Here is a 22,776-nt window from a genome sequence, read left to right on the forward strand (position 1 = left end):
AGCCCAATGCTTGATGCAAACTCACGACCGTGAGATCAAGACCTGAGCGGAGATCAAGAGTCAGACACCTAGGGGTGCCTGGGTGGCTCAGACGGTTGGGCGTCTGCCTTCAGCTCAGGTCATGATCCCAGCGTCCTGGGATCGAGCCCCACATCGGGCTCCCTGCTCAGCTAGTGGCTTGCTTCTCCCTCTCCTACTCCCCCTGCTTGTGTTCCCTCTCTCTCTGTCTCTATGTCAAATCAATTAAAAAAAAAAAAAAAAAGTCAGACACCTAACTGATTGAGCCACCCAGGCGCCCCTTACATTGTTAACTCTTAAAAAATGGTTTTTGTAAAGGATATTGAAGTCACTCTGAGAAAAGATAACGAAATCCTGAACCAAGACTATGGTAGTGGGTTTGGAAAGGAGCAGATTATTGACATATTTGGGAAATAATAAGACTGGGTCATTATGAGAGGAGAGTATAAGGGTCAAGGATGTTCCTTTTGTTTGTTTGTTTAACTGGATAGATGGTGGCTACCAAAAACCAAAAATATGAATAACGAAGAATGGATTGGGGGAAGCTTGGGAAATTCCTGGGTGACAGGGATAATGAGTTTGATTTTGGGTATTTTGAGTTTTCAGATACCTTTAAGTTGACTTTAGAGGTTATTGAATTAAGATATTGATGGAAGTTAAGTCAGCAAAGTTAACCTTAGAAGATAAAGTGTAGCTCTCTGGTGTGCATCTCTGTTCTAAAAGTTGAGTTAATGAGTGTTGAAGAAATTGAGGAGTTTATTTAGTGATAGCAAATGTTAGGACTGACATGAATTCCAATAAAAGTTGGGATGAAGAACACACTGGGATGCTTAAAACACATAGGGGTATTGTGTCCAGTGGTAGAACTGAGAAGAGTAAGACTTTTCCATCAATTTCAAAGAACTGTTTAAAAATCTGTTTATGGGGGCACCTGGGTGGCTCAGTTGGTTAAGCATCTGCCTTGGGCTCATGTCATGATCCCAGGGTCCTGGGATCAAGCCCTGCTTCGGGCTCCCTGCTCAGCAGGGAGTCTGCTTCTCCCTCTCCCTCTGCCTGCTTCTCCCCCTGCTTATGCTCTCTCTCTCTCTCTGTCAAATAAATAAAAATCTTCAAAAAATAAAAAATAAAATAAATAAAAATCAGTTTATGTAGGGAATGCCTGGGTGGCTCAGTTGGTTGAGTGTCCAACTCTTGATCTTTACTCAGGTCTTGATCTCAAGGTTGTGAGTTCAAGCCCCGAGTTTGGTTCTGTGTTAGGTGCAGAGCCTATTTTAAAAAAAAAAAAATCAGGGGCACCTGGGTGGCTCAGTGGTGGCTCAATTGGTTAAGCGTCTGCCTTCTGCTCAGGTCATGATCCCAGAGTGCCAGGATCAAGCCCCTCATCGGGCTCCCTGCTCAGCGGGGAGTCTGCTTCTCTCTCTGCCCATCACCCTGCTTGTGCTCTCCCTCTCTTCTCTCTTTCTCAAATAAATAAATAAAATCTTAAAAAAAAATCAGTTTATGTAGGGTGTTAAAAAGTTTGGGAAATAGTGGTGATGGTTGCACAACATTGTGAATGTAATGCCTCTGATTTGCTCATTTAAAAGTGGTTAAAATTGCAAGTTTTATGTTTTATAGTTTTACCACAATTTAAAAAATTAATAATGTAATATACTCAAAACTCTAATATCATATACTTTATTTTTTTTTAAAGATTTTATTTATTTATTTGACAGAGAGAGACACAGTGAGAGAGGGAACACAAGCAGGGGGAGTAGGAGAGGGAGAAGCAGGCTTCCTGCTGAACAGGGAGCCTGATGCGGGGCTCGATCCCAGGACCTTGGGATCATGACCTGAGCTGAAGGCAGACGCTTAATGACTGAGCCACCCAGGCGCCCCTAATATCATATACTTTAAATCAATGAATTGTATGATGTCTAAATTATATTTTAATAAAGCTCTTAAAAAATCAGTCTATGTATAGAACTAAGCCAGAAATTTCTGTAGAAGTCAAGTTAAAGGGAACTGGTCTAGTCCCTTGAAAACTGTCTTAAGCATCCTATTGGACTGCTTTGTCTCTGGTACTCAGTAAATATTTTTTAAGTGAATCAATAAACAAATGAACGAATAAGTGGACTTAAATGCAATATATGTAAATCTGTCTATCTGGTGTCTGGCTATGAGGTTGCAAGTTTGGGTTTGCGAATGTGATAATCACTGTGGTCCCTGTCCTCTTAAAATATAGTCATAACTCTCATATACCGTTCTTTGTTTTACAAATATTCTTAAAAAGAAATGTGCATTTGGTGAATCTTTTCCTTGTCTATTCTGATGAATTCAGTCCAAGGAGAGATGTGATTTCCCTACCTTCTGATATGAAAACCTGAAGACCTGGTAGGTGTCACGACACAAAGAAAATTACTAGACTAGCCCCCAGAATCTCCATTCATTTTGGAGATACGGAAGAGTGAATTAAAGACATGACCCTAAAGCAGAAATAAGAGCAAACCCCAGAGAGTCCTGATGATACAGTTCTGCAAGCGACAGCAAACCTATCTCTTCTCAAGGAAGATTTTATTACTTAAAAGGGCTTCCCATTACAGCTCTCAAATTACCAATTTATTTTCTATTTTATAATCTAAGACAACATTGGTATAAAATGACATTTAGAAAGAAGCCAGTGAAGTAATAAGTGTACAAACATATTTATAGTTCCAAGTAAAAAATAAATTTGCATTGCATATTATCACTGTCTATCAATTAGCCAATTGTTTTTTGAGGAGTTGTTGATGTGGGAAACAAAGGCAGAAGAAAAATTAGTAAATTTCCTTACTATCTACAGCCCCAATTGACAAGTTCTTAAAACAGGCAGAGTGACATTCCTGTAGGGACTCAACTGCCTCAATGCTGCTACTTGGCTAAGGGCAAGAGACAGTCTTAGCCCCACCCCCAGGATCCTGTAAGTCTCCTTTAACATATAAAAATTCCTTTGGAAACTTCCTTTATCTCTACCCACCCCCCCTCCCCCAAGATACATGTTAGCAATCATCCCCCAAGCATATGACCCACGGATACACATCTGAAGGGTCTCATTACTGAATTTTTACTAAACAGTAAGAAATGACCTTTCCTAACAATAGCAAGCCCCCTCAGGATCCTGGAAACCTTGTTTCCAAAATACCTGGGAGGCTTACACTATCCCTAACCCCCTCCCAACTTGAAAGTCTATAATGGGCCGCTCCTCATGACCCCAGTGCAGCTCTTTCTGCCCACAGGTCCTGTCCCCGTGCTTTAATAAAACCACCTTTTTGCACCAGACATCTCAAGAATTCTTTCTTGGCTGTTGGCTTTGAACCCTAGGGTCTTTCCTACGTCATTGTGACTTGGGGAAAGGATGCTTAGCAGGTGAAATTGTTGGTGTAGGTTTACAGTTGAACTTGAGTAAAAACTCAGCAGGATCAGTAATTGTCTTCTGCCTGAGTGTAAGGACTTAAAGTCAGATGTCATCTACAGGGCAAGGGAAATGGATCAAAGGTTTGAGTTGGTAACAAGTGTCTCTAAAACATACCATAATAAAGGCAACTACTTTGTTGACTGAGATGGATGGAAAAGTCGAGGAGTAACTGCTCTGGAAGTGAAAGGAATGATTTCTAAAGACATGCTTTAACTTTTCAAAGAGCCATCATATGTGCATTTTTAAAAGCAATTTCAGAAGGTTAAGAAGGGAAGATGTAATCTTTATGGTTGAAGAAAATACAGGGAAGAGGTTAGCATTTCTTTGCTCATACTTGTCTCTGCTTTAAGTTGCTAAGATGAGTTAATGTTTAAGATTTAAAGAAGCTCCGCTGCACGTAAGTGCCCAAATCCACCCCCAGCTCATCCTACTCTTTCTAACACATGTGTACCCATAACGAAAGAGCAGAAGCAGAAGGAACACAGGCCCTCTTGGCTACTTGAATACTTCTGAGGTGCTGGTAACAACCAGAATATCAGGAATTCCTTTCCAAAATCTATGTTGTTTTACTGACTTTACATCCATTCTTTCCTTCAACAGCTAGTCTTCTTCCCTTGAGTCCTTCAGAGCACGTGGTTCTTAAACCTGGCTGCACAGTAGAATTACCTATGGAGCTTTAAAAATACCAACTGCAAGCCAATTGAATTTGAATCTCTAGGGTAAGAGATTCAGCATAGGTTAAGAACAGCCACTTACCTAGGCTTCTAAAACTCCCCAGGTGATTCTATTATGTTCCAGGCCTGAGATCTGATTAGAGCCATGACTCTTTGGGGTTAAGTATAACCCCTGGACAGACAGCAACAGCATCCTAGGAAACTTGTTAGAAATACAAATTCACGAGCCCTGCCCCACTTACTGAATCAGATAGGGTAGTGGGGTCTAGAAATCTGTTGTAACAAAGTTCCAGGTGATTTCAATGCAAGCTAAAATATGAGTACCACTGATTCTAAATGGGTGTTTTTGAAAATTTAATGTGTAGTTGAATTATCCTATTCAAATGCAAATTATGACTCAGTAAGGTTGGGATGGTGCTTGAGATTCTAAATTTCTAACAAGCTCTCAGAGGATGCTGCCAGTCTACTGACCACACTTTGAATAGCAAAGTGCTAGGATACAACTTTATTTCTATGGAATTATCCAGTACATTATATAGGAAAACAGTTACACCTCAGTTAGTCACGGGTTTATATAAAGAATAGACTTTTCATGGTAAGTTTACCTTTTTTTTTTTTTAATTAACACAGTCTGGTGAATCTGCACGTTAGCTCCTTTGGTCCTGAGGAAAATCTTTCTGGGTTTTGGTCCAAAATTTTCTAGTGTTTTCAAAGTTCTTCATGAAATCATTGGCTTCCTAGGATTCTGCTTATAAGAATATTCCTAGAATTAAGTTATTCTACTCCTGCAAAAACGGTCCAAATGGTACCTCTATTCCCTTTGTCTCACTTGCCAAAATCTTTCATTTCCAAACCCAGTTTCTATAGCGGCCTCTACCCAGCATCCCCATTCTCAGTCCTATATTTATCTCTAGATTTTAATTGCTTATAACATTTACTAGCAAAAATCCAATTATATCCAAGAATTATATCTAATTATACAACATTCAGATAAGTATGGTTTGTCAGAATGCTAGTTTCCCTGGGATCACTCATATTTGGGGGAGAAATCTGGCTCTTGTTGCAGATACTGAATACTATTCTGCTAGAGCCTCCCTTCTTTCTGCCTTACCTTGTTTGGTTTATAATAGAACTAAGGAAGAACACACACTCAATTCAAGTTTGGATACATTAATCAAATGTGACACGTGTATTCTGTATTCAGAATAAATCTTCTTGAATATATGAAATAATTAACTTTTTATATAGACTTTTATTGTGAAGTATAAAATATCTGGAAATGATTTAAAAACTTTTCAGTTACAGTGTTAATTAAATAATCTTTATGAGAGAAAACACCACATTAAAAAATTACATTCATAACAAACAATCTAAAATTCATTCATATGTTAAAATAATTAATAGTAATTACAACATTAGCAAATCATGAAATTCAGAAACTTTTGTAACCACAGATCTAAATCAGGGGTCTCAAACTCAGATGTGTTCAGGGCTAAGAAGGAAACACAAAGTAGTGAAGTACCCTGATAAAAAAGGGAGTCTATCAGACTGTGGCAAACTAGGGCATGCATGCCCAGTCAAAAGACTTCAAATTCAATTTTGAAATATTATGTACACTGAATAAACAGCTGTGGGCCAAGCTGGCCTGTATTGACTGCCAGTTTGCAGCTCTGGCCTAAATGAATTTTTAGCAGTTTATGTACGCAATTCTCAAAATGGCAGACAGCACTTTTTAAAATACATATGTTGTCACTTTATATATATAACTATTATATATATATATAACACTTATGTATATAGCTATTAGTGTTATATATGTAACATATATACCTTACACATTATATATATATATACATAATGTTATATATATGTGTATATATAGATATATATAGAAAGCCTGAGTCACTATTTTGGGATAAGTGGATATAAAAACTTTAAGAAAAGGTATTTTGCACCTTGAATTAATCAGTTTAGGAAGTTGCGTGGATAATATTCTTAAAAACATCTGGTTAAGAGATGAAATTTTTAAAATACTTCCTTTCACATTTATTTGGGAAAAACTAGTTATGCCTAAAAGTTAATTAAAATGAAATGAAATTTCATTCTTTTACCAACAGAAAGTCATTGTACATTATTGCTTAGTAAGAAATATTTAGGTAAAAAATAAATATTGGTTTTACTAAGGTATAATTCAGAAAGCATTCAATCATATTGCCTCATTACATACTAAGAAAATACTTGTAATTCATTTGACAATAAGTCTTACTTTATCTTTAAAGGGTATTTTGTTTAAGAATTTTAATACATTTTATACTTTCAGTTAAAAGTAAAGGTTCTAGTCTGAAGATATAAAATTGCTATAGGCCAAGTGGCTGTAACCAAATAGGTCTGGTTTGCTATGCCAAAGCAGTTTTACAGAATTTACAATTTTGTATACCATCAATGACTTCACATTAGTGACTTTGAAATAATTTTTAAAAAGTTAAAGTGATGGAGACATTAGTGATAAATAAAATCTTTTAAAAGTCTATGAAGGCACATTATAATTCAAATATCCTTGCTAGATCAGGAATACATATTTTAAAATAATCCATAGACAACACAGATTTCAAACAAATAAAACTCAAATACATTTATTCCAAACCTTGATACAATTCCCAAAAATATTTTCTACTTTTTTCAAACATTTTAGATCTTAGCTTGAGAAGTTTAACATAAAAAGCACCAAATCTAACCATATAATCTTCCACTTAAAAAAGTTAGTATTATTATATCTTTTCTGTAAAATGAAGTTATATGGAACAAATCAATTTCATATTTAATTTCTGAAATTAAAAAGCCAAAGCTATGAAGTATATCTAACTAAAGTTAGATGTTTAGCAAACCCAGAGTAGGTATATAAGAAAATGTTAAGACACAGTATCAAGTAATGTAATAGGTCTTTCATTATTTCCATTTCTTATGAATTGAAACTTCTTAAGTAGGGGAAATATGTTTGGCATCATTTTCTAACCTCGTATTTGGCAAAGTTTTAAAGTTCAGCCAAGTCATATGCATCTTATCTGTATTCCCACATTTGTTTTAATTATTAAAGCTACTTAAGTAGGAAGCAATCAGGATTTTTTTAGAATTCAAAGTTAACGGATCTTATACATCATTAAGTATTGCCATGGCAGGGGCGCCTGGGTGGCTCAGTCATTAAGCGTCTGCCTTCGGCTCAGGTCATGATCCCGGGGTCCTGGGATCGAGCCCCGCATCAGGCTCCCTGCTCTGCGGGAGGCCTGCTTCTCCCTCTCCCACTCCCCCTGCTTGTGTTCCCTTTCTCGCTGTGTCTCTGTCAAATAAAATCTTAAAAAAAAAAAAAAGTATTGCCATTGCAGAAATTAAAGTTGAAGATAAGAAAGAAACATGTTCTCAAATCAAGTCAATAGTAAAACTATCATACAGGGGTATACAATACATGCTGATGTATTACAAACTTAGCTTGATTTAGCAGTTCTTTAAAAATCAATAAGGTTTCTATGAATAAATTTATTTTAATTAATAAATTATTCACAATTAAAAATTTAAAGTTTTCATAAATAGTAACAACAGACTGGATATTGTGTCTATGGGATTCCCACAAAAGAATAACAAAATACTTCAACATTATTTCATCCAAATATTGGTTTAAAATTATTCACATGTATTTAAAGATCATTGTTGACTGATCATAACAATGAATTCCAGACTAAATTGATAGCAGTTATATATACATAGTGCTGTCTGCTTGTTCTTATCATCAAAGGATGAAAAACTCCTTTTGTAAGAAACATGATGGCCATACTGGTTACATACAGTGATCCAATCAGTTAGCGTATTTATGGAGGAAGCGTTCAAATGCATCATAGATGGCTCGTCTAAAATTAAAGATGAAAGAAAAACTGTAAGTAATGAGCAAAAAAGGAAGACAGTACTTTTCTTATAAGTTACTTCCAAAGTGACCTGTGGCTTGCAACCTGACTTCCTCTCCAACTAGCTTTGAAAGAGGCAGGTACCTGAGGGTGGGTGTTTGGATCCGTGTAACTTCACCACAGCTGCAGAAAATCTCAAATGTGCTTGCAACTGATGATGAATTCAGAAGTACCATCCTTTTCTGTGATGCACTTTTTTGGTGCCTTAGAACTTACATAATACATGCATTTATATAATATATATATGCAATATAAAATATATATGTAGGTATGTGACATGTTGAAATTAATTGGCTATATAACTTTTCATAATGTAGTATTCAACCTATTTCATAAATTATGATAAGGATGCTTTTTGTCCAGAAAAACACATGTTCCTAGCAACTGAACTAAAAGCAAAAGCCTTAGTTTCCAATATTACCTTCACAGAGTGTTTTACTATATTAGTATTTAATATTAATATGTGTTTTAATATATTTATATTATTTAATATATATTTAATATATTAGTATTTAATATTAATATTTTAATATTTTAATTGGACACTTAAGGTGACATCTAAAAGTTGGTTATTTAAATGAACTAAATGAGTGACAATGTACAAAGAATTATTTCTTGGATTAAAAAGAGCTAAAACATGTCAGACATATAATACACACAATTCTTCTATTATATAGCGATACAGCTGGCAGTTTTGAGACACATTATGCCCAGGGCACTGATCTAAGCACTTCATGTGAATGAATTTATTTAACCATTAATGATAAATATATCCCAATGATACCTTTTGCCATCAAATTTGAAGAGAAGTAGAAATAATATAGGCTATCAAAAAACTAGAGTTATAGAATAAAGGTTTTTATAACTTCTACTAAGTACTGGAGTCATATAAGGTTATTAACATTAAAACCAATATTTCACTTCTCATTTAAGGTTCAATATTCACTTGCTACTGAAAAACAGCGCTGGACTATTCCATAGATGCTCATGCCATCTGAGAGAAGAAAGTGGAGTGAAAAAGCAAGTTTTACAAATCCTGGTATTCCTCCCTATACCCTAAAATACTTGGTTATTAATATTTGAAGAGGGTAAAAACACACAATAAAATGTGCCTATATATGCTACTTCCCTAGTTCTTTAAAAGAAAAAAGAAGAGGATGGGATAGGAAAAAGTACCACAATGTGAGAATTGAGGGAGGCAGGGAAGAAAAAAGAAGACTAAAACATAAAATAAAAATACCCTATCTTCTCTATTTTTTTGAGGCAAAAATATTCCAAAAAGCAAGTAAATAAATAGATACCTGTTTAGACCAATCATCTTACCTGAAGAGTCCTTGTTTAAAAAGATAAGCACTAATATGACCCCCTTCTAGATAACGGATTTCACAACCGGGCCAAATTTCTTGTAAACTTCGAACTCCTGTTCGTGGAATATAAGCATCTTCTTTGGCTTGAACCACTATAATGAGGCTTGGGTCAACTGGAACTAGGGATAGAATTTTAAAAGATACAACATATATACCTTTAAAAAGCTCTAAGATTTTTATATAAATACTATTAATTGTATTAGAAAATAAAATACACTTGACAGTACATTAAGTGAAACATCTGTCAAACTAAAACTTTTTTTTAAAAAAGATTATTTATTTATTTATTTCAGAGAAAGAGAGAGAGAGCACAGACTAGCAAGGAGCAGGGGGTGGCGGGGAAGACAGAGAGGGAGAAGCACACCCTCCGCTGAGCAGGGAGCCCGACCTGGCGCTCGATCCCAGGACCCTGAGATCATGACCTGAGCTGAAGGCAGCTGTTTAACCGACTGTGTCACCCAGGTGCCCCTTTAAAACTTTATGATTAAGTTAAAATCAACAATAATATAGCATAATATCATAATATTCATCTCTAATACAATGAGATAAACATTCTAAAGAAGATACAAAATCCAATATATATTTTTAAATTTAAATTCAATTAATTAACATATAATGTATTATTTGTTTCAGGGGTACAGGTCTGTGCTTCACCAGTCTTATGTAATACTCAGTGCTTATTACAACACATACCCTCCCCAATGTCCATCACCCCATTACCGCATCCTCCTGCCCCCGACAAAATCCAATATAGTTTTAACTAACTAATAAGATGGTTTTAGATTTTCATGGATAATAGATGATACATTTATTTATTTATTTATTTAAAATTTTACTTATTTTTGACAGAGAGAGCGCACACACAGGGGGAACAGCAGAGAGAGAGGGAGAAGCAGCCTCCCTGCTAAGCAGAGAGCCCGATGCGGGACTCGATCCCAGGACCCTGAGATCATGACCTGAGCCGAAGGCAGACGCTTAACCATCTGAGCCACCCAGGTGCCCCAATATGATACATTTAAATAACCAACTTATCCTGGAAAATACATTCTGGAGCGAACAATAAACATGTTCTCGAAAATATAAAATTATTTTGTAAACATCTTTAAAAATATTTCACAAATATTTACACATCAGCAAACATTATTAATTTCACATAAAAATTGGTACCTGAGAAATTTGCCACATGAGTACATTCATCCATGACTCCTTTCATGAATATTAAGGACTCTTTCTGAAGATTGTTTCTTCTTTGTTCTTTACTGAGTAGGTGATATGACTGAGGACTGCAACTTGTATAATTACTTTTGTTGGTTGAAAGCGTTTGATTGAAGCACTGCATCTTAGAGGTATCTTGCAACAACAGTCTTTCTGATGTGGCACTGATAGATGTTTTACTAGATTTATGGCACTCACTAGGTTTTTGGGATACAACTTGGTCTGTCATATCTAAATTTAAAGTTCTAGAAACCACATTAAGGTTAGTTAGCTTGTCTGCACTCATAGGGAAGTGTTTCACAAACTCTTGTCCCATTTTGAAGGAATCTGTCTGAATATATAAAAGAAAACATCATTTAGTATAAAATACATTTTATTTAACAACCTTGTTAAAGACAAAACAAATTCCATCAGTGAATAAATGAATAAATAAAATGTAGTACATACATACAATGGATTATCATTTAGTCTTAAAAGGGAATGAAATTCTGATACATACTACAACATGGATGAACCCTGAAGACACTATGCTAAACGAATAAGCCAGACACAAACGGCAAATATTGTATGATTCCAACTTTTATGAGGTACCTAGAGTAGTCAGATTCATAGAGACAGACAATTGAGTGGGGATTGCCAGGCGCTGGAAGGAGGGGAATGAAGAGTTACTGTTTAGTGGGTACAGAGTCTCAGTTGAGTAAAATGAAAAAGTTCTGGAGATGGATGGTGGTGATGGACAGAGGTGATGGTTGCACAACAATGTGAATGCACTTAATAACAACATTGACCTGTACACCTAAACATGGTTGAAATAGTACATTTTATGTTGCATATATTTTACCACAACTTAAACAGTAACAAAGAATAAAGAGATGTCAAAAATTTATCTGAGGACTAAGATAAATAAAAGACTTATACTATATTGCTAAATGTATCCTCTTAAACAGTAAAGGGTATCATTTAGTCTGCATCATGTTTTTATTGCCAAAGATTTGAAATCATGATCTGCCTGAATCTTAGAACTTCCAAAAGCCTTAAGAGTGTATCCTGGCAGTAATATATCAGCCACCTCAAATCTCTTTCTCAGGTTGAACTAAGAAGAATGAAGAATTATCAAGGAAAAAATATTGCCTATTAAAATCTCAAAAGTATATACTAAGTTTAAACACTTGTAAGTACAATGTAATTTAAGTAAAAATAAACTCTGTTAAATACTAAGGGCAGAGTCAAAAGAAAAAAAAATGACAGTCTGGGAAAATATATTTGTAACTTACATGACAAAGAGCTAATCCTTTAATTTATTAAGAGCTAGAAGTGAATACAAAGCCCAAAATGACAGTAGAAAAAGTAAGCAAAGGACATGCACATAAAGGTCACAGACAATGAAACATATATAGCTCTTAAACTTAGAAACATATCCAATTTCACTTATAATTAAGTAAATTAAATAAAAACAATACCAATTTCACCATCAGGTTGACAAAAAAAAACAAAACCCTTAAGTTTGCTAACACACTGAATTTGTGAGATTATGGGGAAACAGATACACATGTTCCTGCTGGTAGTATGAATTGACACAACTAGAATTAGACAAAATCTAATAACATTACAAATGCAACATTTCTAGGAATTTACACTTGTGAAATGACATATGTACAAATTTATTCATTGCAGCACTGTTTGTTACTAGGGAAAATGAGAAACAATATCAACAGGGTACTGGTTAATAAATCATGGTACATCCACCCATATAGTTGATTATTCTGCAGCAGTAATAAAGAAAAGGAAACATTTGTGTATAGTCCATAAAAAAAGGTAAGAAAAAAGTTCATATTTCTATTGGTTTGAAAAATTCCTTGAAATATTAATAAATAGTGGGTTATTGAGGGAGATAGGACTTAGGCAAATTGGGAATAAGGGTAGGACTTGTTTCATTATGTGTCTTTTTATACGTCATGATGCTTGAATTATATGACCATACAATCTATTTAAGAAATTAAGGAAGGAAAAATTGGTTGAAGGCAAGGGGGAAAAAAAAACCAACCTGGCTAACAGAACAAATCATTGAAGTCATCCAGATCAAAGAAATATAAAAGGGAAAGGGAAAGGAAGTTTAGAAACATTGAGAAATGTAAGATCAAGCACCCTAAAATTACTCAGAGTGGTACACCAACAACTTTAACTGCTTTTGATTGGAAAAAGTTTTTATAACAAAAAAGAAGGAAGCCATCTTAACATTCCTTGACTATGCATTACTGTGAACTAGTTCTGAGACAAAAAAAACTTGTATATAACCACCAAGAGTCAGAGGCACAAAGAAAGTGCTGGGTAAGATCACACTGCCATTTCAGACAATCAAAATTTTTGATTCTCCCTTCAAAAAATTTTCACATTGAGTTTTCTCATAAGCTCTCAAATATAGGCATCTTTTTGCTTATATGTGCAGGGGAACACAAGGAACTAACTTGCAGGTAGAGGTATTTTGTAACAAAGTTCTTAGGCAAGTAATTATACAAGATAGACTGGGGCGCCTGGGTGGCTCAGTTGGTTGGGCGACTGCCTTCGGCTCAGGTCATGATCCTGGAGTCCCGGGATCAAGTGCCGCATCGGGCTCCCTGCTCAGCGGGGGGTCTGCTTCTCCCTCTGACCCTCTTCCCTCTCGTGCTCTCTGTCTCTCATTCTCTCTCTCAAATAAATAAATAAAATCTTTAAAAAAAAAACTATACAAGATAGACTTACTTTATAAGAGTGAGATTTATAGTGGCATAATTATAAAAAGTCCTAATTGATAGCAGATATTCTCGTTTCCTTTCTGATATTTCTTGAGATTCTCAGTAACTTCCAAACTCAATGTGTAAAATTAAAAATTCAGAAAAAGAAAAAAATTCATGAAAGGAACTGGTTACCTTAGGAGACTAAGAGGGAACCAATTCGTTATCCTGAAAACTGGTGGATTATGGTAAAGAATCAAGCATTTATCTTGCCTTTCCTATATGAACTGAACTACTAGGTAACCAAATAATAGCTAGATAAGTGCCTTTTTATACAAGCATTCAAACAAATAAATAAAAAAGAAATGACAGAATTAGAATATCAGCATTTTGCAGCCCTCCACTAATTAATAGACATAGGTATTAAACATCAGTGGAGGCTTACCTCACAAAATAGAGACAACCAGACATTATGTGTTTCCTATACTCCTACCAAAGAAACAACAACTGAATTTAATTGACTCTAGACACAGCTGCCAACTTTCAGGCAATACAGAGCATGCGTGAACATGCTAAACTGTACCATGAGAATGCAATAAAAAAATAGCTACGCTTGGGACGCCTGGGTGGCTCAGGCAGTTAAGCATCAGCCTTCGGCTCAGGTCATGATCCCAGGGTCCTGGGATCAAGTCCCACATCAGGCTCCTTGCTCGGTAGGGGGTCTGCTTCTCCCTCTCCCTCTGCCTGCTGCTTCCCCTGCTTGTGCTGACAAATAAAAATCTTAAAAAAAAAAAAAGTGGCTAGAATGTGAAAAATTCTACACATAAATAGCCTAAAACTTCAATAGATAAATTATAAAAAAAAGGGAAAGGAATAGAAGAGAATTTACAAATTAAAAGATACTTAAAAGCACAAATAAAAGAACTGTGTCTAAGGATACACATTTGGACAATAAAATTATTTTAAAGAGAGAAGGAAGTAATTACTATAAAAATCAGGATTATGATTAATAGTGGGGGGAGAAGGGATTTTTAATTAGGACACATGGAAGTGGTTTCTGGGTTGGTTGGTCCATTTCTTGCTTTTCTTTTTAATTTTTTTACATTTTTAAATTTTTTCCTCTCTTCCCCTATGATCCTCTGTTTTGTTTCTTAAATTCCACATGAGAGCATATGACAACTGTCTTTCTCTGACTGACTTATTTCACTTAGCACAATACCCTCTAGTTCCATCTACATTGCTACAAATGGCAAGATTTCATTTTTTTGATGGCTGAGTAGTATTCCATTGTGTATATATACCACATCTTTATCCATTCATCTGTTGATGGACATCTGCACTCTTTCCATAGTTTGGCTATTGTGGACATTACTGCTATAAACACTGGGGTGCATGTGCCCCTTCAGATCACATTTGTATCTTTGAGGTAAATACCCAGTAGTGCAATTCCTGGATCTTAGGGTAGCTCTATTTTTAACTTTTTGAGGAACCTCCATACTGTTTTCCAGAGTGGCTGCACCAGCTTGCATTCCCACCAACAGTGTAGGAGGGTTCCCCTTTCTCTGCATCCTCACCAACATCTGTCGTTTCCTGACTTGTTAATTTTAGCCATTCTGACTGGTTTGGGTGGTATCTCATTGTGGTTATGATTTGGATTTGGATTACCCTGCTGCCAAGCATTTTTTCATGTGTCTGTTGGCCATTTGTATGTCTTCTTTGGAGAAATGTCTGTTCGTGTCTTCTGCCCATTTCTTGACTGGATTATTTGTTCTTTGGGTGTTGAACTTGATAAGTTCTTTATAGATTTTGGATACTAGCCCTTTATCTGATAAGACATTTGTAAATATCTTCTCCCACTCTGTTGGTTGTCTTTTGGTTTTGTGGACTGTTTGCTTTGCTGTGCAAAACCTTTTTATCTTGGGGCGCCTGGGTGGCTCGGTAGTTAGGCGGCTGCCTTTGGCTCAAGTCATGATCCCAGGGTCCTGGGATCGAGCCCCACGTCGGGCTCCCTGCTCAGTGGGAAGCTTGCTTCTCCCTCTCCCACTCCCCCTGCTTGTGTTCCCTCTCTCGCTGTGTCTCTCTGTCAAATAAATAAATAAAAAATCTTTAAACAAACAAACAAACAAAAACCCTTTTTATCTTGATGAAATCCCAGTAGTTCATTTTGGCCTTTTGTTTACCTTGCCTTTCGAGATATAGCTAGCAAGAAGTTGCTGCAGCCAAGGTCACAGAGGTAGCTGCCTGTGTTCTCTTCTAGGATTTTGATGGGACTCCTGTCTCACATTTAGGTCTTTCATCCATTTTGAGTCTATTTTTGTGTATGGTGTAAGGAAATGGTCCAGTCTCATTCTTCTGCATGGGGCTGTCCAATTTTCCCAACACTATTTGTTGAAGAGACTTTTTCCCATTGGATATTCTTTCCTGCTTTGTCAAAGATTAGTTGACCATAGATTTGAAGGTCCATTTCTGGGTTTTCTATTCTGTTCCATTGATCTATGTGTCTGTTTTTGTGCCAGTACCATACTGTCTTGATGATTATAGCTTGAAGTCTGGAATTGTGATGCCACCAGCTTTTCTTTTCTTTTCTTTTTCAACATTCCTTTGGCTATTCGGGGTCTTTTCTGGTTTCATACAAGTTTTAGGATTATTTGTTCCAGCTCTGTGAAAAAAGTTGATGGTATTTTGATAGGGACTCCACTGAATGTATAGATTGCTCTACGTAGCATAGACATTTTAACGATATTTGTTCTTCTAATCCATGAGCATGGAACGTTTTTCCATTTCTTTGTGTCTTCCTCAATTTCTTTCATGAGTATTCTATAGTTTTCTGAGTACAAATCCTTTGCCTCTTTGGTTAGGTTTATTCCTAGGTATCTTATGGTTTTGGGTGCAATTGTAAATGGGATCAACTCCTTAATTTCTCTTTCTTCTGTCTTGTTGTTGGTGTATAGAAATGTAACTGATTTCTGTGCATTGATTTTATATCCTGCCACTTTGCTGAATTCCTGTATGAGTTCTAGCAATTTTGGTGTGAAGTCTTCTGGGTTTTCCACATACAGTATCACATCATCTGTGAAGAGTAAGAGTTTGACTTCTTCTTTGCCAATTCAGGTGCCTTTTATTTTTGTTGTCTGATTGCTGAGGCTAGGACTTCTAGTACTATGTTGAACAACAGTGGTGATAGTGGACATCCCTGTAGTTTTCCTGACCTTAGGGGAAAAGCTCTCAGTTCTTCCCCATTGAGAAGGGTAGTCACTCTGGGCTTTTCATAGATGACTTTTATGATATTAAGGTATGTTCCCTCTATCCCTACATGGCAGAAAGTTTTTATCAGGAAAGAATGCTGTATTTTGCCAAATGCTTTTTCTACACTGAGAGGATCATATGGTTCTTTTTCTTTATTTTATTAATGTACTGTATCACATTGATTGATTTGCAGATGTTGAACCACACTTGCAGCCGAGGAATAAATCCCACTTGGTCCTGGTGAATAATCCTTTTAATGTACTGCTGGATCCTATTGGCTAGTACCTTCGTGAGAATTTTTGCATCCATGTTCATTAGGGATATTGGTTTGTAATTCTTCTTTTTGATGGGGTCTTTGTCTGGTTTTGGGATCAAGGTAATGCTGGCCTCATAAAATGAGTTTGGAAATTTTCCTTCCATTTTTATTTTCTGGAACAGTTTCAGAAGAATAGGTATTAATTCTTCTTGAAATGTTTGGTAGAATTCTCCTGGAAAGCCATCTGGCCCTGGGCTCTTGTTTGTTGAGAGATTTTTGATGACTGCTTCAATTTCCTTACTGGTTATGGGTCTGTTCAGGTTTTCTATTTCTTCCTGGTTCAGTTTTGGTAGTTTATACGTCTCTAGAAATGCATCCATTTCTTCCAGATTGCCTAATCTTTTGGCATATAATTGCTCATAATATGTTGCCTAATCTTTTGGCATATAGTTGCTCATAATATGTTCTTATAATTGTTTCTATTTCTTTGGTGTTGGTTATGATCTCTCCCCTTTCATTCATGATTTTATTTATTTGGGTCCTTTCTCTTTTCTTTTTGGTAAGTCTGGCCAGGGGTTTATCAATCTTATTAATTCTTTCAAAGAACCAGCTCCTAGTTTCATTGATTTTTTCTACTGTTCTTTTGGTTTCTATTTCATTGATTTCTGCTCTAATCTTTATTAATTCTCTTCTCCTGCTGGGTTTAGGCTTTATTTGCTGTTCTTTTTCCAGCTCCTTTAGGTATAAGGATAGGTTGCATATTTGAGACCTTTCTTGTTTCTTGAGAAAGGCTTGTATTGCTATATACTTCCCTCTTAGGACTGCCTTTGCTGCATCCCAAAGGTTTTGAACAGATGTGTTTTCATTTTCATTTGTTTCCATGAATTTTTTAAATTCTTCTTTAATTTCCTGGTTGACCCATTCATTCTTACTAGGATGTTCTTTAGCCTCCATGTATTTGAGTTCTTTCCAAATTTCCTCTTATGAGTGAGTTCCAGTTTCAAAGCACTGTGGCCTGAAAATATGCAGGGAATGATCCCAATCTTTTGGTACCAGATGAGACCTGATTTGTGATCCAGTATGTGATCTATTCTGGAGAATGTTCCATGGGCACTAGAGAAGAATGTGTATTCCGTTGCTTTGGGATGGAATGCTCTGAATGTATCTGTGAAGTCCATCTGGCCCAGTGTGTCATTCAAAGCCCTTGTTTCCTTGTTGAGTTTCTGCTTAGATGATCTGTCCATTGCAGTGAGTGGGGTGTTAAAAGTCCCCTATTATTATTGTAGTATTATTGATGTGTGTCTTTGATTTTGTTATTAATTGGCTTATGTAATAGGCTGTTCCCATGTTAGGGGCATAAATATTTACAATTGTTAGCTCTTCTTGTTGGATAGACCCTTTAATTATGATACAGTGTCCTTCCTCATCTCTTATTACAGTCTTTGGTTTAAAATCTAGTTTATCTGAAAGAAGGATTGGCACCCCAGCTTTCCTTTGATGTCCATTAGCATGATAAATGGTTTTCTACCCCCTCACTTTAAATCTGGAGGTGTCTTTGGGTCTAAAATGAGTCTCTTGCAGACAGCATATTGATGGGTCTTGCTTTTTTTAATCCAATCTGATACCTGTGTCTTTTGATTGGGGCATTTAGCCCATTTATATTCAGAGTAACTACTGAAAGATATGAATTTAGTGCCATTGTTATACCTGAAAGTCACTGTTTCTATATATTATCTCTGCTCCTTTCTGGTCTGTGTTATTTTTGGGCTCTCTCTTCATTTAAAGGATCCCTTTTAATATTTCTTGTAGGGCTGGTTTGGTGATCACCATTCTTTTAGTTTCTGTTTGTCCTGGAAGCTTTTTCACTCCTATTCTGAATGACATCCTAGCTGGATAAAGTATTCTTGGCTGCATATTTTTCTCATTTAGCACCCTGAATACATCATGCCAGTCCTTTCTGGCTTGCCAGTTCTCTGTGGATAGGTCTTGCCTTTGTAGGTTACAGACCTCTTACCCTGAGCTGCTTTCACAATTTTCTCTTTGTCTCTGAGATTTGCAAGTTTCACTATTATATGTTGGGGTGTTGACCTATTTTTATTGATTTTGAGGGGGTTCTCTCCGCCTCCTAGGTTTTGATGCCCGTTTCCTTCCCCAAATTGGGGAAGTTCTCCACTATAATTTGCTCCAATATATCTTCTGCACTCCCTCCTCTCTCTTTCCTCTTCTGGGATCCCAATTATTCTAAAATTGTTTCACTTTATGGTATCACTTATCTCTCAAATTCTCCCCTCATGATCCAGTGGTTTATCTTTTTCTCAGCTTCTTTATTCTCCATCGTTTGGTCTTATATATCACTAATTCTGTCTTCTGCCTCATTTATTTTAGCAGTTAGAGCCTCCATTTTTTACTGCATCTCATTAACAGCCTTTTTTTATTTTGACTTGATTAGATTTTAGTTCTTTTAGTTCTCCAGAAAGGGATCCTCTAGTGTTTTTTCAAGCCCAGCTAGTATCTTTATAATCGTTATTCTGAACTCTATTTCTGACATCTTACTTATATCTATACTAATTAGGTCCCTGGCAGTCAGTACTGCCTCTTGTTCTCTTTTTTGAGGTGAGTTTTTCCATCTTGTCATTCTTGCAGAAAGTGGTTGCTTTTTTATTTGTAGAATTGCAGCTATTCTTTTCTTAGATCTCCAGTTGAGTTCACAGGTGTTCAAAATGATTTGATAGGTATGTAGCTGAATTCCTGGGACCAGACAAAACTAAGGTCTCCTACTCCCCTGCCATCCTGGACTATCTGGGTGGTCACTTTCTTTCTTTCTTTTTTTTTAATCTTTTAAAAAATTATTTATTTGTTTTTAACGATTTTATTTTATTTGAGAGAGAGAAAGAGAGAGTGAGAACGCACAAGCAGGGGGAGTGGCAGAGGCAGAGGGAGAAGCAGGCTCCCTGATGAGCAGAGAGCCCGATGCGGGGCTCAATCCCAGGACCCCAGGATCATGACCTGAGTCAAAGACAGACACTTAACTGACTGAGCCACCTAGGTACCCCTAGGTGGTCAATTTCTATTCAATTGGTATGAGCCATACATTTGCATTGCATGATTTTTTGTATCTATGTTTTATTTTAAAATGAAGAATCTTAAAAACTAAAAAGTACGACTGCTTTTTAACAAATTTGTGATTCTTCTTAAAAATTTGAATCATTGGGCGCCTGGGTGGCTCAGTTGGTTAAGTGACTGCCTTCGGCTCAGGTCATGATCCTGGAGTCCCGGGATCGAGTCCCACATCAGGCTCCCTGTTCAGCAGGGAGTCTGCTTCTCCCTCTGACCCTCCTCCCTCTCATGTTCTCTGTCTCTCATTCTCTCTCTCGCAAATAAATAAAATCTTAAAAAAAATAAAAAATTTGAATCATTAAACACAATCAACTTTTCCCCCCAATGTTATGCAGAGATTAAAAATACTTACTCCACAGTATTCAAGCATGTGAATAATTTCTTCTTCATAAACTGTCTGTGTATAATACTGCTTTTCTAGCTCCCTCCAATTAATCGATTTACTTAGCACACCCTGAAATAACAAACTATGTTAAGATCAAATCACTCCATAAAACATTTTGTCCAATAATTTTAATTTTAATTATTAGTGTGCAGAAAAGAGTAAACATAGCAGGCTTGAAACTTCCTATCTTTAGAAAGCCCTGCTTGCAATGTTGGCCCTTGATTAGAATCTGGGAACTTGACTAATAAACAGTTCCTAAACCCAATACACAACTTTCTAAATGACAGGGTGGGTCACTGTGCCCAAACTGCTTGTACAATGTAGTTTCTGCTGAATATGTACTTTCCATCTGGAATTTTCATACATGTGAGACAGAGGGTGCCTAAATGATTGACCCCTGATAAGCCTGGGCTGCCAGGCTCAACTCAGTTTCACTGATGGACATTTCACACATACTATCACAAACCATTGCTGGACGAATTAAACACATCCTGTGAGATTCCAATAGAAGGTTGTGCCTGATTTCCTCTGGATTTTGCCCTATGTGCCTTTTCCCTTTGCTGATTTTGTATTGTATCTTTTTGATATCATAAGTCTTAGTCATGAATCAGACTATATGGTAAGGCCTGTGATACCTTCTAGAGAATCAGCAAACCTGGAGGTGGTTTTGGGAACCCCAAAAACAACTTTAATTATATATATAGCTATCTAAATATTAATTGCAATTAAAATTACCGTAGTGAAGACCCCAGATGCTGTGGACCAAGACAGACATGGAATCAATGGCATGGGCTTAGGCCAGTTGGATACTGCTAAGGAAGCCATCTGCAATATGTTTAACAGTCAGTTAGAGAGCTTCTGTTTAAATTTCTATTCATTAAAATGAAAAGTATTTGATATTAAGAAGTAGTCTGGGTAGTAATTGCTGAGATAAGATATGAACACAAAATCTCTAAATACTTGGGGCATCTGGCTGGCTCAGTCAGTAGAACACAGGACTCTTGACCTCGGGGTTGTAAGTTCAAGCCCCACGTTGGGTATAGAGATTACTTAAAAATATAATCTTAAAAAAAAAAAAATCTCTAAATGCTCTTGAGAATGTCTAGTAGCCTTCTGAAACTCCCCAAATCACAAATTCAATGACATATAACTTCCCCCTTAGAAAATAATTAAAGTACGTTGGAGAATTTTAAGTAATCTCAAGACCCTTCATAGAGAACTACTTTCTACTGGATAAATATAGAGCAAACAGGCTGAAATGTAGATGCTGGGCAGCAGGCTGATCATATTCATTACCTAAATGACTTGCTCAGGTACAGCAAAATCACAACTACAAAACCTCAGACCTTTGGGGCTGACTTTGAAAAATGCCAAGAATTTGGTGAAATACAAACAGATTATATAAGTGATATAAAGTAATGTAATGTGTGTGTTTAGAAAAGGGAAAAGTTATTTTTGGTTAGAGGAATGAGAGAAGGCTTCATGAACTGGCTGTCTTTCAGGGGAAATGAAAGATGAGATCTTGTCTTCCATTTAAAGAAGACAATATGATCAAAGGCAAGATGGTGAAAAAGTGCAAAGGCAGGTAGGAAAACGGCCAATATACTTTAGTTTGGCTGGTCAATAGGGCATATGTAGCCAATGGGGTGGGAGAGATAGTTAGGTCTGGAAAGACTGGACAGTATCAGATTAGAGGTCCCTTTTGCTCTGTATATAATGGGAAATTAACAAAGAGGTCTGAGCAAAGGAGCAGCACTGTCAAAGAAGTGATTCAAGGAAGCTAAAATGATAGCAGTTTATAGGACTGATCAGAGCAGGTAAGACCTGAGGTGGGGAAACCAGTATAGGAAGTAATTCAGGTGAAAGTTATAAGACCCCAATCTAGGTCATAAAAATAGAAACACTACTAGGGAGGAAAAGAAATCCTTTCCACCCTTCAAGTTCACAGTGTAATAATTTTTTTGAATTTTAATCAGTTTTTGAACTTAATTTTATAACTCAAATGACTTACAAAAAAACTTGTTGTTTCTTTCGAAATGTCCTGAGTGGCTAATATGTCCAGGTAACAAACTAGAGCACATTTACGAGCCCTTACTGAACCAACTGCTTCATGGAGAGAACAAACTGCTAAGAAAGTAATCACAGTGCAGTGAAATAAGCACTAAGGAGAGATGAAGTACAGTCTGGGGTTAGGCTGGGAGTCAGGAAGAGCTCCTCATAGGAAGTAAGCTCTGGATTGGAACCAGGAGGGCAAACTGCTATTTTGGCTAGGAAATGAGAGGGCCCATGAGGGATGCTAGCACCCAGCATAGCTAGAGCCCAGTGCAACAGCAAGCCTTTGGCAGGTTTTAAGTAGGAGAGAACACAGATGAGATTTAGGAAAATCACTCTAGTTATGGTG

The 22,776-nt window shown here is 36.5% G+C and overlaps 1 protein-coding gene and 1 long non-coding RNA gene across 10 annotated transcripts in view; one reads left to right on the forward strand and one right to left on the reverse strand.

Moving 5' to 3' along the window:
* Positions 1 to 22,776, forward strand: part of LOC115941124 (uncharacterized) — an 81,357-nt gene that overhangs the window by 32,617 nt on the left and 25,964 nt on the right. Inside the window, exon 4 of the long non-coding RNA XR_014142874.1 lies at positions 9,012 to 9,117. This is a non-coding gene — a long non-coding RNA (uncharacterized LOC115941124). The remainder of the gene's footprint in view (positions 1 to 9,011; positions 9,118 to 22,776) is intronic.
* ABHD18 (abhydrolase domain containing 18) overlaps positions 5,358 to 22,776 on the reverse strand; it is a 53,160-nt gene continuing 35,741 nt past the window's right edge. For 8 of the 9 annotated variants that reach the window (XM_081811910.1, XM_081811909.1, XM_081811914.1 and 5 more), the window contains 5 exons: positions 21,111 to 21,200; positions 20,343 to 20,444; positions 10,613 to 10,991; positions 9,402 to 9,564; positions 5,358 to 8,024 (listed from right to left, as the gene is read on the reverse strand). In XM_081811910.1, the coding sequence (XP_081668036.1) occupies positions 7,973 to 8,024; positions 9,402 to 9,564; positions 10,613 to 10,991; positions 20,343 to 20,444; positions 21,111 to 21,200 (786 nt within the window). In that variant the 3' untranslated portion in view covers positions 5,358 to 7,972. The remainder of the gene's footprint in view (positions 8,025 to 9,401; positions 9,565 to 10,612; positions 10,992 to 20,342; positions 20,445 to 21,110; positions 21,201 to 22,776) is intronic. The other variant, XM_081811911.1, reaches the window with a different exon arrangement.

The sequence above is a fragment of the Leptonychotes weddellii genome, chromosome 2 (genome assembly GCF_054177405.1).
Source record: "Leptonychotes weddellii isolate Sample4059 chromosome 2, ASM5417740v2, whole genome shotgun sequence".
Lineage (NCBI taxonomy): Eukaryota > Metazoa > Chordata > Mammalia > Carnivora > Phocidae > Leptonychotes > Leptonychotes weddellii.